We start from the raw sequence: 16,765 nt of genomic DNA, 5'->3' as shown, positions 1-16,765 counted from the left end.
GGGGAGGGGAGGGGAGGGAAGGGGAGGGGAGGGGAGGGGAGGGGAGGGAAGGGGAGGGAAGGGGAGGGGAGGGAAGGGAAGGAATGACTGGTAAGAGGGGTCCATGTCCCAAGAGTCTGGGCACAAGTGAGGGTGGGCAGCACAGAGGTGGTTTTCCTTCCAAACAAAAAGGAAGAAGGAGAAAGTGAATGTGGATACAGAGTGAATTGATGGGACCCAGGGACAGCTTTGGGGAACCCTATCTGGTCTCCCACCCTGACACCTCCCTCTTTCCTCCTTCAGCCCTATCCCTGCACTGCAGCCAGTATGAGTTTTCCTGAACACAACTCACCACATCTTCATTCTGTTTCAACCTTTTAGTGACTTCCCATTCCATTTAAACAAGACCCAAACCTCAAAACAGTGTTCAAACAGCTGCATGGCCTGGCCCCTCATAAGCTCTCCAGCTTTCACTTGAAAAGTTCTACCTTCACTGACTTATTCCAGGGCCTCAGGTAGGCCATGCTTGCCTCACACCTCAGGACCTTTGCACATGCTGTTCTCAATATTACAATCCCTGTCCTCACCCCACTGACTACCCAGCTTTCAGATCCCACATCACCTCTCTAAGAATACCTTCAGAATCCATGCTACCTTTCTTTAGCATACTCATTTCAGTTTGATATTATACGATGCTATATACTGTAATCATTCAACTTAAACCTTTTTTTTCCAATTTCTGTTTTCTCTATGAGGATAGGACTCTTCCTATCGTGTATACTGTTCTTTCTGAAATGCCTATCCCAGAACCTGGCATATGGTATATGCTCAATAAATATCAACTGAATAAATGAGTAGATGAAACAGTTTGACATAAATGAATGGTATCTAGGCTGACTGATATGTTGGGATACTATGGAAGTTCAAGTTCTTGAGAAGGTGAGGACTAGGCACAGGTGAACAACTTTGGGTGAACTAGTAGAAAGAGAAAGCATAATCCCAGTGGAGAGATAAACTAGGTTCCCTGGAAAGGTCAAGAAACCGTGAGTTCAGGGGCACCTGGGTGGCTCAGTGGGTTAAGCCTCTGCCTTCGGCTCAGGTCATGATCTCAGAGTCCTGGGATCGAGCCCCGCATCGGGCTCTCTGCTCAGCAGTGAGCCTGCTTCCTCCTCTCTCTGCCTGCTTCTCTGCCTACTTGTGATCTCTCTCTCTCTCTCTCTCTCTCTGTCAAATAAATAAATAAAATTAAAAATATATATATCTGTTCAACATGTATTTATAAAAAAAAAAAAAAAAAGAAAGAAACCGTGAGTTCAGAGTTTGGGGTTGATTGTCCAGAAGATCAGTGAAATCACCCATAATTAGCCTTGGGGGGTGCTCAATTAATATCTGACTGGATATATACATTCATTAATTAATAATTCTTCTCTTGAGCTTGGTCTTTTGGAAAACCTGTACCAATTGCAAACCTTCATATAAGTGCATAATTAAAGTGCCAGACTAATTTTTATTATTAATGGATGTCTTCTGACATGATTATAATTATGATGGATCATTAGCATATTAGATATGAATATGAATGAGGTATAAATCCCAGAAAGGATAAGTGAAATGCATCTGATTTTTAGCCTGTTCCAGATTTCTATAATAGTTTTCTGAAAGCAGAAATCAAAATCCCTCATTAAGGGGGCCCATTAGATGGCCTCTGTTCTTTGGACATGACCTGACTCAGACTCTTCAAGCCAACTTGCATGAGTGAGAGGAAAGCCACTGGAGAGGACTCAGGGCCATCCTGGGTGGGTAAGCAAAGAGTTGTCTATTTCTTCTTCTGTGGGTCTCCTTGAACCAACCACTGAATTCCTCCCATACATTGCAGGAAAGCACCTTGAGCACTGTGCTCAACACATGATGTCTCTGGGATTCTCTGCTGAAATGTTTGGAATTGACTCAGACATTAAGGTCTCCGTATGTGGAGAATCAAAACTGTATACCACTTTGGGGAGGGAGGACTCCTATTCCTTATCCACATATTTCCATGCAGAGAGGCTCCATCTGAACCAAGCCCCTGGATATCCTCCACCCTTTCACTTCCTCCTACTTGGTGGGGGAGTGACATGTCTAATAGGTAGCTTTCACTTTGCCTGGCCAGCCAGCCCTTTCCTGCTTCTTCACTGGGATCTGCTCCTTGCAGATGTTAGTGCTCTGGTCTACTATCAGCCACATACCTAGCCTGGAGGAGGCAGTCTCTATCCATGGCTGCCTCTGTCTGGGTGGGCTTGTCTGTCTCATTCTGGGGCTCAGCACAAGGAAGCCCATTACGACTATACCCCTAAGCCACATCTGTCAACTTTGCCTTCAACGTCAATGAAGCTGATAAAATCTGATCTCTATTTGCCTGATTCTTATGTCTGTCTTTCAACTGGACTTGGCCAAGATACAAGAAAATCCTAGAATGAACTTCCATATAAAACCCCCAGCTTTACATTTTTTAGTAAAATCTGATAAATGCAATTATTCAAGTAGGAATATCATGTAAGCATTTGTGGGGTAGGTCATCATTTAGCACCAACACTGACTGTGGAAGAAGATGCATCTGAATTTTTAAATTCTAAATTCTAGGTAATAAGGCTTAATCCAGGAAGGACTTCCTTCCTGATCACTTCGACCCCACTGCACCTCACCCAGATTATCAGCTAACTGTCCATTCATCTGAAGTTAATTAAGACCAGTAGAGTCCCCACTGTGTGTTTATTTGCCAGAGAACTGAGTGGCCTAGAAGGCTGGGTTGATTTTCCTCATTATTTACAAGGCTTTGGTTCATCCAGGCTTGCCTTAAACAATGGCAGAGGCTACCCTGAACAAGACTACCTTCACTATACCAGGGTTTCAGTTTGCTGCACTGGACATTTTGAGGTGCTTTCACAACTAAATACTGTCGAAGTGCCAGTCTAGTTAAAGAATATTTTTTATACTATATTCAACCTTGAACTCTCATGACGGTATGGGCTCTATGACTTAAATAACTCTCCCATTGTCTATAGTCTGTTATTTTCTTTCTCCAAAAATTCCCAAACGGCAGCGCATACTCCTAAGAAATACCCAAACATCGAAGGCCGTTCTAGAATGAGCTGATGGAAACACACCCACTGATATTAACATGGGCTTTCTAATGAACTGAGCAGTGAAGGAAGTGGAAGTCAGTTCAAGTCAACAGCATTCACGAAACAGAGTAGTTAGAAGCTATAGTACCATGTCAACATAGTTCTATAGGCTTAACCATAAGAAGTGTAATAGAGATTCTGATAAGTACATGTTTCTTACATGATCTGATGAGAAAGGTGAGAGATTCTGAGTTGAATCTTGGGCCAGTGAATTTAGAAAGACAATTATTCTGTAGTAACCACTTCTCCAATGGATGTAGACACAGTTTAGCATCTGCAGTTGTAAAACATTGCCAAGAATCTCCTTCCTCTGCTCCACTGACACACCAACATTTAGAAGCTAAACGTTTGTTGAAGTCATGGTATAAAAGAATTACCAGCTTTGCAAACAGGCCTGAGTTTGAACCCTCAATGCTACCCCCCACCAGGTGTGGAGACTTGGCGAGTTATTTAACTTACATGAGCTGCAACGTCCAACAAGAAACCTACTTTGGGCCAGAGTATCGCTTCAGTGTTGCTAAGAATGGACAAAAGAGCTGTAACTCTAGCACAGTCGAAATCTTAACACTTCCCCCCTCCCCCATGAACTTGGTTATCTTCTTCTCAGCCCCCAGAAGCCTCCTATAGCTCACCCATTTGATCCAACTCTCAGTCTCCTCCTCGGGCAGCCGGGACACCGTGCGGGGTAAGAAGCGCACCAGCTTTTCCTTGACCACAGATGACGTCAGGGCATCCTCCACCTCCACCAGGCTCGCAATCACGTCTGCAATCTGCCCTGAGCCCTCCACCACCACACAGGGGATTTTACTTTTGATGGAGGTGTTGATGGCCTGGGAGAAGGGAGACAGAGTTGGCCAGATGGAAGACACACTGATGAACAGTGGAACGCACCCGGAACCAGGCTGGTCAACCAGATACCTTGACACATCTCTGCACTTTTCCTTTTGGGGTTTTATATGAATCAGAAGCAAACCAAATGTTTGCAACTGTCTATAAATGAGCAACATAAGCCAGTTGTATTATAGCCTGTGCTAATACTAATTCCCATAATAAGGACACATGTGATGAGCTTAAGTTCTCAATAAAAAAGTGCTTAAAATATCGATATATACAAAATCGATCATTCCAAATACTGACATCATAGATATGCATTACAAGTCCTAAAATGGTATTCAATATTATCATTGACAGCTTATCGGACAGAGGTTATCAGTATTCATACTTTTAAAGTATGAAAATACCTTCAAAGCAGTAGCCATATATGTTGACATGTATATCCCTTATAATTCCCAAATAATTTTCCTTGCCCTTTTTATGAAAAGATAATAAAATTAAATTTGTTTCCCAGATATATACACACCACATTTTTATTATTTCCTTTACAAAACCACAGAAGCTATTCTAAGTCTTAAGAATTTTAAATCACTTAACATCAAGACACAGTGATCTACACGCACAGAAGAAACCAAGGAGCCCCTGTCCTTAGCAGAGACTGAACGCCTTCCTGGAGGACATGTTGCCCATAGAGTGTCTGGTGCCTCATCCTGGCAAGCTGAGGGTTTTTTCCAGCTCTGCACCCCACTGCCTGCCCCATGGACCGGTGTGTCCACATACTGGGGCCAGAATAGGATGATCAGACAGGAAGCTGTCCCTCCTCTCTCCCATCCCCTGTCCTGGACGTGGTTACTGGACGCACAGTCATTTGAGGGGAATGCCACAGAACTACAGTGCCTGGACCTACAGTGGTTCTCTGGAAATCAGAGAATTCCAAAATCAAAAATTTGAAAGAGAGCTAGTAAACATAACCATCTTTCAATTCCCTTCTCTCCATCCCTCCTCCTCTCTTCCTCTTCTGCTCTTCAAGGATTCATGTGCTGACAATTTTTTTAAAAATCTTTAATTTTTCCCTGAAAAGTCTTTCCCTGAAAACTTTCATTTAACAATGGTCTCAGCAGGACATCTCACAGCAGGTGCTCCATAAATATGTGTGAGTGAATGAATGAATGAATGAATGAAAGGCCATTGTTATAAAAGGATAAACAAAGTGCTAGATTAGGAATTCAAATAACTTCACCGGGAATTACTTGTAACTCTAGAAGGAGATTCTGGGAGGGAATGGAAAGGACCAAGAATCGTGATATACAGGATAAAGGATACAAGGGGATAGGCAAATGAACGTGGAAATTAATTAAAAGGAGTTAAAAATCAATTTTTTGTGAGGTCCTACTGCTAAAACAGTGAGATCTTCAATATGGTGTGCGTGCCTTCAAATACCAACAAGTATGCAATCACACTGATACCTTCTGAAAGGTCAAGCAGAAGCCTGGCTGGTGATAAGAGGAACTCAGAAACATCTGAGTAACACAGATGGAGTGGGGAGCACAATTCTCCTCCACTGCTCAACACTGGAGGTACAGAGTTGTCCAGGAAGATTTCTATGATCCCAGAGTCGCTTAGGACTCGGGGTTCCTTCTTATGGGTGGAGTCCTTGCAGGCCCAGGAAGTGCGTGGTTGGGCCTTCGGTGGTCTGGGAAACCCATCTGAGAGTAGCCTCTCTGTGTGTGATCACAGCTCATCTCCATGCAGATGGGGTGGCCATGATTTTCCAATATATATGCTGGTTATGATCAGTAGTTTTATGAGTTAATATCAACTCTTCTCTTTGGTGGGCTGATGGCCAAAGCCAATATTAGGTATATAAGCTATTCATGTTCTTGTAAAGTCTCCTCTGGACTGCTAGAGAACATTGTGTGGTGAAAATACTACTACCTACTTGCTATAGTAAAAGAAATTAGTCAGATTAGATCAACGTGAGCTCCAAAGCAAATTTGTTGGTTTAGTTTGTTGATCAATTTTCTAGAAAACCAAACCAAGACTCACCTTCAAAGTCTCTTTGCCACCTCCTTGGGCGAAACACACAATGGGGATCTTGCCACCATAGTTGGAATCTATAAGGCATAGAACATAAAACTGACTCTGGACTCATTAGAAATATTCATCTATCTCAGGAAGAAGCATACCAGGAGCTTCTGTTCCCAGGGTATGGGGTGATGACTGCAGATCTCAGACTTGAAATCTCCCCATTGATCTTGACAGATGTGTCTCTGTACCCCAAACCAGTATGACAGGTCATATTGCGATTTGTTACTGATATTTAAAATGCTAAAGGCTGTGAATTATTTACTTTTGCTAATATTAGACCAGGTTCAAGTTTATCCTTATAATACACTCTTGCTAATTTGCAGATTTCCTATGCTTTCTTGAGTGGGTGGCAAATTTGCATAACTAAGTATTCTCTCAAGAAAGAGTATTACATATATAAATGCCTTCCTTCATGTATGTCCCACTGAAAAAGGAAAAAGATGTTGAAAACTTCTCCAATATATCCCTGTTATGGAGTCTATCACTACCTTGTGACGTACTCTTGTTCCATAATAAGACATATCTCAACACCAACATCTCAGCAGTGGTGAAACAGAGAGAATATGTCACTTCCCATACCAGATAAAGGCTTTCACTCAACTGCTACATTCTTCCTTTGAAACCAATATTTTAGGTGGTTCTACTATATAGAAATAACCAGGATTCAAACACATAACCCATCCAACTGTTGACCTAATGGGTTGGTTTTTATCATTTTTACCCTAGCTAACTACATTGCTTCATAAGCTCAGATTTGCCAGTATGGATCTTATTTGTTCTTGAACGTTGTCTAGCAGAAGAAGAGACAGTGGGTTTTCTGTACTGCAAACCAGAGTGCAACAAGGCAGCATTTATGCTCCCACACGTTGGCAGAAACGGTCCTAGGATGTCAAAGAAAGAAGAGAAATAACAGCACCTCTCCGGCAACAGGACACCTAATTGGGTTCACCATGCTTCACCTAATGAGTGGTGGCTACCATTGTTGGTGCTGCTGCTACTGCTCTTGATACTAGGTCTGTCTAAGATCCACTTTCTGAATCCTGACCTTGAATAGTGCGCTCAGAGATGTACTTCTCCAGCTGATTCCGAAGTTTTGCTTCAACTGTAGGATGTCCATGGCACCCATTGTCCACGAGCAGCAGATGAGTGTGATTGTTGTCCAGGATATACAGAGGGTCTCTCTTGAAGTCATCCATTATGTACTGAGCTGAGAAATACCCCTGAAAAGCACAGAGAATCTTGTTTTTGAGATTTATTTGTTGGCCAACATGCATGATAACATTTTTACATGTTATTATGAAGGCTAACCATCAGGTTCAAATATATTGATGCCTCCTCCCAAAGTCCTAAGTTTTTGGAAGGGTCTTAGAGGTCTTATAGTACAGGATGTCATTTTAAGCATGAAGAATTGAAGGTTCAGAATGGTTGGGTCACCTGCCAATTGTCATAAATGGCCAGTGACAGTGTAAGGATCAGATTCCCAATTCAGTTCTTATTCCATTGCCCTGTGCTCATTTGTATAAATTCACTGAAACAGATAGCATTCAAGGAAGTATGTGTGTATGTATGTTAATGTATGTATGTGTGTGTATCCAGACACACACACATGTATGTGTGTACATGTAGTTTTATACACATACATACACATGCATACACAGACTTATATTTGTGGGTGTGTAGATGCAGGTAGAGGAAGACATTGACATAAACACATATATATTTGCTGGACTCTATCATATGCCAAGACTTTGGCCAGGGTCTATGAATTAGAAAATGAACAAGATGGGGTCTCTGCTCTTTAGAAGTCCATAGTTATAGGACCAGAAAAAGAAACAATTAAACAGATACTTTGTCCTAACACTTAATGCCATAAAATAAACAATAGCTGGGGGGGCATAAACAAAGAAGCTCCTGACCCCTGTGTCCCATTCAAAGGTGTTTAGTTCTTAAAGGATTAGGGCTACATTAAAAGATGTTCAAACTGAATTCTAAGAATACAAGTGAAGTTGAAAATTCGATGAGGAGAAGAAGGTTACTGACTCTATTAATGGTATACATGTTCAACCAGAACAAAGGAAGAATGAAAAAAAATTTCAAATGTTACAGTTCTCTTCTCAAAGTGGTCCTCGCCCAGCCAGGAGCTCTACTCAGGAGAGTCCTGGAAATGACAGATAGGATAATATTGGCAAGACAGGCAACCAGGCAATTACAGAGGAGCCCTACAAACCTTCTTGAAACAAAGCATTCCTACTCCGCTTACACTTATACAGACACAAATTCTAAAACCTTAACAAGGAAAGAATCACAAAAGGAAAAGCCAAAGACCATGCTTTCTAATGAATGAGGATATAAAACTCCTAACATTGGCTATTTAAACTCAGTTTAATTAGTTTATTAAGGAATAAGTAACACTGTTTCCAGAGATCTGTCCATTAGATTATGGATTAAAGGGGGAAAAAATAGCAACCCAACAGATGCGAAAAGATATTTGGTACTCAATGTTCATTCTCAATTTAAAAAGAAAAATTATAAACTAGAAATAAAAGGATGATGCCTTATGGTACTTTCTTAAAATAATGTTTATTGAAGCTTTCACCAAATTCTGTCTATGGTAAAAATACTAGTCTCATTCCTACCACTATGATACCAGGTATTTTGGATGCCATTGGGATACCTGTTATCATCACTGTTATTTAACATTAGTCTGAACATTCTAGCCCAGGCAAAAAATGCAAGGTATAATTAAATGGAAGAGTTATGTTTAAAAGTAACACTATTTATCAGTGATATGGTTACAAACACAGACTACCGAATGAATCTACTAAAAAACTATTAGAATAAAAAAAAAGAGTTCAAAACATTTGATTCAAAACAACAAATAAATCCGTTTTTACATGAAAATCACTTCCAAAATGACATTGAATAAACACCCCATTCACAATAGTAACAAAAATCCATTATCTCTAGAAACGATATTAAGAAGAAATATGTAGGTCCTAGTGAGAAAAACTGTAAAATTTTCCTCAAAGATACAGACTAGCATAAATTGAGGGATATATCCTATCACTGGAAGAAGACTTGATATTCCAATAATTTCAATTTTCCTGCATCAGTTTTGGGTTTTAATATGACCCCACTCAATGAGTGTGACAATAAAATTTCACACTCATTTTTTTGTGCTGTTTTGCCTTGTGGTTGTGCTTTTTTTTTTAAGATTTTATTTATTTGATAGAGAGAAAGCACAAGCAGTGGGAGCGGCAGGCAGAGAGAGAGAGAGAAGAAGACTTTCCATTGAGCACAGAGCCCAGTGCAGGGCTTGATTCCAGGACCACAAGAGTCTTCATGCACTTGATACCTGAGCTGAAGATAGAGGCTTAACGGCTGAGCCATCCAGGCACCCATATGTGGTTGTACTTTGACAAAGGGATTTAAAGTTTAGATAACGATAGTAGAGGCATGAGCTCTTTTTTTGTGTATACGTAATGCAACAATACTTCTGAGAGTGTAACACAGACTCCAAATGAATAAAACTTCAGTACCTGGTATTGTTTCAGTTCAGCTAAATCTGGGTTCTGGTAGAGCCCATCTACTAGTAGTGGGGTTTGTAACGAAGCCATGAATAGAAACCACATGGGAAGATATAGCCAACAAAGTTATTGCAAACAATTACTGGGTTCAACTTGTGCAAAAGACCAAGCACTGTTTTCCAGGGAAGACAGAAAAGAAACAAAGAAGTTGACCATAAAATCCTATCGGTTTGCTAGTAGACTACCCTAACTCACCAAAGTATCATGAACAGACTTGTAAAAGGAATAAAAACTAGTGTTATAATTTGAATATCTAAAAATAATACATACTCATTGTAGGAAACATGGAAAATATAGAAAAGAATGAGAAAAAATAAAATCATGCTTAATTCCACAACTCAGTGATAATCATCAAGATTTTAGTGCACTTATGTCTTTCCTAGACATATAGATTAAATTACATTGTTTTCATAATTTTCTACTTAAAATTGCAAATATTTTCTATATTATCAGAAAATCTTTGCAAATATTATTTAGCAAAAATTTCTTTCTCTTTACACAGTAAGCTACCTGAAGATCCCTTGATTCTTGTTATTACTAGATATTTAGGCTTATGTTAATTCTTGATATTATTAGAAATATTTTAAACAATGTTTGTCTAAATATTAAATATTAAATTCTCTAGTGATATTTATAAGTATGGTATGAACAGTCTTCATGCACTTGATACAAATTTTGCACTTGATCTTAGCCTAAAGGCCGAGAAGTGATTGATACAAATTTTGAAATGGTTTTCCAGAAAGGGTGCAGATTTGATCTTTCTGCAGAAATTTATAAGGATCTCATGCTTTTATATGTGTTGGAGACTACAACCATATTTTAAATTAACTTTTTTTAAAGATTTTATTTATTTATTTGGCAGACAAATAAATAAAACGAGAGAGGGAAACATAAGCAGAAGGAGTGGGAGAGGGAGAAGCAACTTCCCCACCAAACAGGGAGCCCAATGCAGGGCTCAATTCCAGGACCCTGGGATCATGACCTGAGCCAAAGGCAGATGCTAAACAACTGAGCCACCGAGGTGCCCCTAATTTAACTCTTAACAGACTTTTTAAAATTTTCTGGGTGAAATCATCTAGCCCAGAGCAATTGTAAAGATTTTTATTTCCCTAAACTTTAAGCTCATTCACTGATAATTCATTTAATCAGATTTTATAGTTCTTGTTGAATCATCTTTTGGAAATTATGGTTTTACAGAAAAGTATAAATTTCCATGAGATTTTCAAATGTATTGACATACAGTTGTATGTTGCATCTGTAAAATTTTTCTCAATATTTATTATTATATTTGATTTAAATTATTATATTTGATTTAGTTCTATTTATTCCTTATATTGTTAAAATTATTTCAGAGAATAAATAAGAGTTCTATTCTTCCTATTTTTTCTTTCTAATTAATTTATTTCTGATGGAATATTATTGTTTTCCTCCTTCTCAAGTGTTGTTAGTGGTCTTATTTTCAAACCTATTAATTTGAACACTGTGGTGGCTAAAAGACTGTGAACCATGGCTCTGGCACTTACAAGCCATGTGAATAAAGAAAACTTCTTACTTTCTCTATGACTTAGTTTTCTCATCTGTAATGATAAGGTAATAATAGCACTTCATTGTTGTGAAGACTAAATAATGTCCGATATTATTCAATTATTATTGAATTATTTTCTTGATTTTTGCTAATAAGTGTTATAGGACTATGCATTCCACTCTGAGTGCAGCTTTGGCCATATAATGTTTTCATTTCCATTGCTTTCTAAGTGATCTGTGATTATATTTTTGAAAGTTCATTTTTGAACCAATAGTTATTTAGCAAGATGTTGTTTATTTGTTTTCTTCTTAATTTCCAAGTGATTAGAACTCTCTGTTTAATCTTAACATATTCATTTCACATTTTACTTATTGATAAAGGATGCCATCAGAGAAATACTGAAGTCTTTTGTTGTTGCTGTTCCAATCCAGCAGAGGGGGAAGTACCTACCTATGGGGTTGTTCTTGTGATTCTATGAATTCATATATGGAATGTATCCACATGGCAATGGTGATTATACAACACTAAGCCAACGCCCAGTACAAACATGGCTAAGAGATAAACACTACATTCTTTCCCACCCAGCCTGCCCCTGTCCTCAGAAACCGAACCCAGGCCACTCTGACCCCTGAAGTTGACATTTGATGGGAGATGATTTTGCTACCCCTGGCTGAGCATCTAGAAACAACAACAAAATCTACCATTCACTCTGCACAATTAATCCATCCCATAATAATACAAGTTTATTTTTATAAAAATTCAGACTCACTCTAGACTACATAGCTAGGAAAGTTCCTCACACCTAGTCTACTCTCTCTGCAAAGCCCTCCTCCTCCCACCCCACCTTGCTGCCTCCTGGGAGATGCTTGGAAATGGCTCCATACTCTCCTCTGTCCCTTACATACCTCAAAAAAGTTACCAGGCACAAAAGTAATATCATTTTTAAAAATTAAAAAAAAAAAAAAAAAAGACCCAGGAACGCCTGGGTGGCTCAGTCACTTAAGTATCTGACTCTTGATTTCAGCTCAGGTTATGAGATCGAGCCCTACATCTGGCTCCATGCTCTGTGTGGACTTTGCTTGAGATTCTCTCTCTGCCTCTCCCTCTGCCCCTCCCCCTGCTCATGCATGCTCACTCTCTCTAAATAAATAAATAAAATCTTCTAAAATAAAGATAGAAAGTAAAAAAGAACCAGAATAATTCTAAAAATCCTGAATATTTACCACCTAAACTTCCAAAGAGTCACAGGTGGAAGAAGGTGTAGAGTAAACTGGGATTTCTGAGCATCTGGTCCAAAGCTTCTAGGTAGACATCACCTAATGCTTAAAGAAGTTTTCAATTCACTAGAAGTGCTGTTTTCAAAATTCTCACTTGCTAAAAAGCCTCATGCATCTACCTTGCATTTATACCATGAAATGTGTGTTGATTACTTTCTAAATATGCTCATAGGAAACTTTAAGGAGAAAACAATTCATAGCTCTCTTAAAGCCAAATTAACCAGCATTCACAGCAATTCTTGTGAGTGTGGCCAAGCAATAAAGGTATGGTGCCCAAGGCTTGAGCCCTGTTGGGACAGACTCAAGTCATGGTTATAACGAATAAAGAATCTGACTTCAACACAATATTGTCAGGAAGAATTTTAATAAACAAAACACACCTTTTAGTAACTCTTTCACAGTACTTCTTTGATCATGTCACTCTTTTTGTTGGGTTGGTTTTTGTTCTTTTGGGGAGAGTTTTTGGTTTTGGGGAGTTTTTGTTGCTTTTGTTGCTGGTATTTGGGGGGGGTTGTTATTGTTTTTTTTTTTAGAGAGAGAGAGAAAGCATGGGCCGGGGGTGGGGGCACAGGATAGAGGGAGAGGGAGACAGACAAAGAGCCAGAGGCAGGGCTCAATCTCATGACCCTGAGATCATGACCTGAGCCAAAATCAAAAGTCGGAAGCTTAACCGACTGTACCACCCAGGTACCCGTGTCAACCTTGTTTTTAATTGTCTGTCCCAAAGGTGCTCCTTGTAAGGTTAAGGTCCCTATGAGCTTGTCCCCATCTCAGAGCCACAATGTTCAGACCAGAGCCCCATGCCATGGTCTTTCTCTTCACAGACCTCCTCCTGTCCCATCCCTCTTCCTGTCACATACCTCAGCATCACAATTCCTGAGGAGGGTGTCCCTGTTGGAGACCATGCCCCAAGCTGCTATGCCAATGGCAACGATGTTCTCCTCTGAATTCCTGCTGATGGTGTTGTCTCTCACCACCTCCCCGATGTACTTCATCAGGCCATAATGGGTGCCTCCAGTGAGAATCCAGGCACCTGTCAAAGAGGGAGGAGAGCAAATGCTCATCTGGCTCTGAGTAAGGTTCCCATCCTGTGCTCACAGACCCCTGAAAAAGCTCCTACCATGTGAGCACCAGGACGAGGCACTGCCAGCCACCCCTTGCAATGGGCTTTGTTGGGGACCCTATGAAGAGGAAGGAGAGGAGGATCTCTAGAGGCATTTCTAAGAGATGTTAGTTTTAAAAGGATCCAAATTCTGGGCCCCACTCTTGATCTAAATCATCAGATCCTCCGGGAGTGGGGCCAGGGAATCTATATCCTTAACCAGCCTTGCAGGTAAATCCTGTTATGGATAATAAATGCCAGGCTGGAGCTTGAGAGCAAGTTAAGGCAGGGCAGCCATGAAAAGCCAGCACTCTGCTCCCAGACCCCTACCCTGGGGCCATGACCCTGGTGCCTACCATGTAGCTTTACTTGATAATTACACAATTTTGCACACCGGTATTTTAAGGTTTACATTTGATGATTATCACAATGTCAAGGGTTTTGCACATTTTTTTCAGAAATGAAGAAAATAAAATACTTATAAAATATTATTTAGCATAATAATAGAATCTAAAGTTGGAAGCCACCCAGATCTAATGTACTACCCAGGCGGGAATCCAGCCTGAGGATGGTCACTGGCAAGTCTTGATTAGCTCTGGTGATGGAAGGCCTTAGAGTCTCTAGGCAGCCCTCTCCCCCAGTTATTAGAAAGTCCCTTTGCTCATTATTTGTCTCCATTCTGTAATTTACTACTGTCTTCAACGATAAGGAACGAGGTAAGTCACCTCACACATAAATGCCCTTCTAATATTTTGAGGTAAATGCAGTGTGGTCCTTAGGATTGTCCTCCCCGATTCCTGCAACCATTTCTAACAGGACATGAATGGCAGACCCTTGGCACCCAGTCTCCATCCTCTAGACAATTTTAGCTGTCAATGTTCCCCTTTCATACCAGGCAAGGGGAAGTGAAGCCAACACAGAGGACATGAGACTGTTGAAATCCAGGACCAGCCCTTCCCTTCACCTGACTGGAAGTACCCAGGCCAGGGATTTTTGTCTGTTGTGTTTTTTTTTTTTTTCTGTTATATTCCCAGCACTTAAAACAATTCCTGACACATAGTAGGCATTTAAGAAGTATTCTGAATGAACGATGTGCGTTCAGGATTTAGTAGTAAGGAAGCCGAGCTGGTCAATTTCAAAACAAAGTAACCTCCTACTGCAGCTCCGTCTGGTGGGTCAGGAAAGGGAGAACTAATGGGAACAACATTCTTCTTGATGTTTAAAGAAAACAGGGAATCATGGAACACTACATCAAAAAAAAGTACTAATGATGTACTGTATGGTGACTAACATAACACAATAAAAAAGTTTTTAATGAAAGGTACCTTTATAATAGTGATGTCAACAACAAAATAATATACACAGGAATAAATCTAACAAAAGATGGGCAAGAAAAAAAAGAAAAACAAAATAAGACATGTGTCCTATGTTCTGCCAGTTAACTAGTATTCTTAATAAGACATTTTTAAAATATTAGGCTTTGATAAACTGAACCTAATCGTGAGAAAACATCAAATCCAAAGAAGGAACCATCTGCAAAAACAATTTGCCTATATTCTTCAAAATGGCCTAAAAGACCAAGAAACTCTTCAGAGCAATCCAAGACGAAAAAAAGCTCTTTAGTTTGCTATGGAATGAAAAGCTAAGTTCAATGGAGTCCACTGAGGAAGGGAAAAAGGAGGGGGTTTGTTTGTTTGCTTTTCAGTTTGGGGGGTTTGTGGGTGGTTTTGGTTTTGGGGGTGTTTTTTGTTATGGAGTTTCTGTTTTGTTCTTTATTGTTTGCTTAAAAGGACAATATTGAAATAATCCGCAAAAATAAAATATGGACTGTTTTTTTTTTTAAGATAATAGCATTGGTTAGCCAACTTTCTCAGGTTTGAAAATTGTACTGGGTTATGTGAGAGAACATCCCTGTTCTTGAGAGGTTCATGCCGACATACTTAGAACCAAGGGTCATGATGCCTGCAGTTTACTCTCAAATGAGTCTTTAAAAAATCCTAACATGTGGGGGTGCCTAGGTGGCTCAGCTGTTAAGCATCTGCCTATGGCTCAGGTCGTGATTCTAGGGTCCTGGTGGGCTCTCTGCTCGGCGGGGAGCCTGCTTCTCCCTCTCCCACTCCCTCTGCTTGTGTTCCCTCTCTCACTGTGTCTCCTTCTGTCAAATAAATAATTAAAATAAAATCTTATAAAAAAATAAAAAATCTAAAATCCTAACATGTGACTATTTTTGGAAAGTAATAAGACAATTGTGGGAAGATGTTAATAATTTGTGATTCTAAGTGAAGGGTATAAGGATGTGCCTTATATGATTCTTTCTTCTCTGTAGGTTTGAAATTTTTCATAATAAAAAAATTAAGAAAGGCAACACTATGGTGAATATTTCAGGTAACAAAGCTACAGTTACTCATCTTGATCTCAATGAAACTCTTACCTAGTGCTTACAACCTGTCAAGCACCATCGCTATTTCCAAAGGCGCATCAGTGATCTCAAAATCAAAGAGCAAAGAAATGAAACTTGCCTTTTTGATTTGCCAGAGTATTTTCTGGGTAAAATTTTATATGTAGAAGCCACACAATGAAAACTTTAGATGATTCAAGAAGACAAAAGAACCCACAAGGAAGCACCTTGACGCTGATTTAACCTTGTGACCCCCCACCATCACCTCCCACCCCAAACCCCTCACCACCACCTGCCAGAGTTCCCTGTCTGTCCATTTGAGGACCTTGCTTTTAATAGATCATGATTAATCGTGTACTTCTAGAGAGTCTATATTCTGCGCATGAACTGCATTTGGGGACTCAGTTCCGTCTCCCGAAGACAACGGGGCCCAGCCTCGACAGAGGCAGCGCAGTGTCCCCACCCCTCAGGGACCGCCAGCACCTTTGGACTGCGCGATGTAGATGAGGCGGCTGAAGATCTTGCGCATGCGCGGCTTCAGGGCGAAGTTCTTGGCACCACCAGTCACAGAAATGACAAGGTTGGGCGTTCTCAGGTGCCAGTGCTGGGTCAGCAGCTCATAGAGGGTCTCCGCGTCCGTGTCACAGGACAAGCGGATATACTGCGGGGAAGAGGGAAAGTGTCAGGGTGGGCACCTGTCCTCCCAACCACCTGCTCCTGTGGGAAGAGCGAGGCGTACGAGCCAGCAGGTACCGCGGGTCCCCACGAGAACGTGGAAGGAAATCAGTAGGCTGGGGAGGGGTGGTGCCACCGA

The 16,765-nt window shown here is 40.4% G+C and overlaps 1 protein-coding gene across 1 annotated transcript in view; it reads right to left on the bottom strand.

Moving 5' to 3' along the window:
* Positions 1-16,765, bottom strand: part of TRPM8 (transient receptor potential cation channel subfamily M member 8) — a 75,077-nt gene that overhangs the window by 47,406 nt on the left and 10,906 nt on the right. Inside the window, exons 4-8 of the mRNA XM_032857975.1 lie at positions 16,435-16,612; positions 13,312-13,484; positions 7,108-7,282; positions 6,021-6,088; positions 3,773-3,970 (exon numbers count right to left, since the gene is read on the bottom strand). Coding sequence (XP_032713866.1) covers positions 3,773-3,970; positions 6,021-6,088; positions 7,108-7,282; positions 13,312-13,484; positions 16,435-16,612 — 792 coding nt within the window. The remainder of the gene's footprint in view (positions 1-3,772; positions 3,971-6,020; positions 6,089-7,107; positions 7,283-13,311; positions 13,485-16,434; positions 16,613-16,765) is intronic.

This window comes from Lontra canadensis, unplaced genomic scaffold (genome assembly GCF_010015895.1).
Source record: "Lontra canadensis isolate GAN:19392208 unplaced genomic scaffold, GSC_riverotter_1.0 scaffold13, whole genome shotgun sequence".
Classification (NCBI taxonomy): Eukaryota; Metazoa; Chordata; class Mammalia; order Carnivora; family Mustelidae; genus Lontra; species Lontra canadensis.
This window is presented reverse-complemented; position numbering and strand designations above follow the sequence as displayed.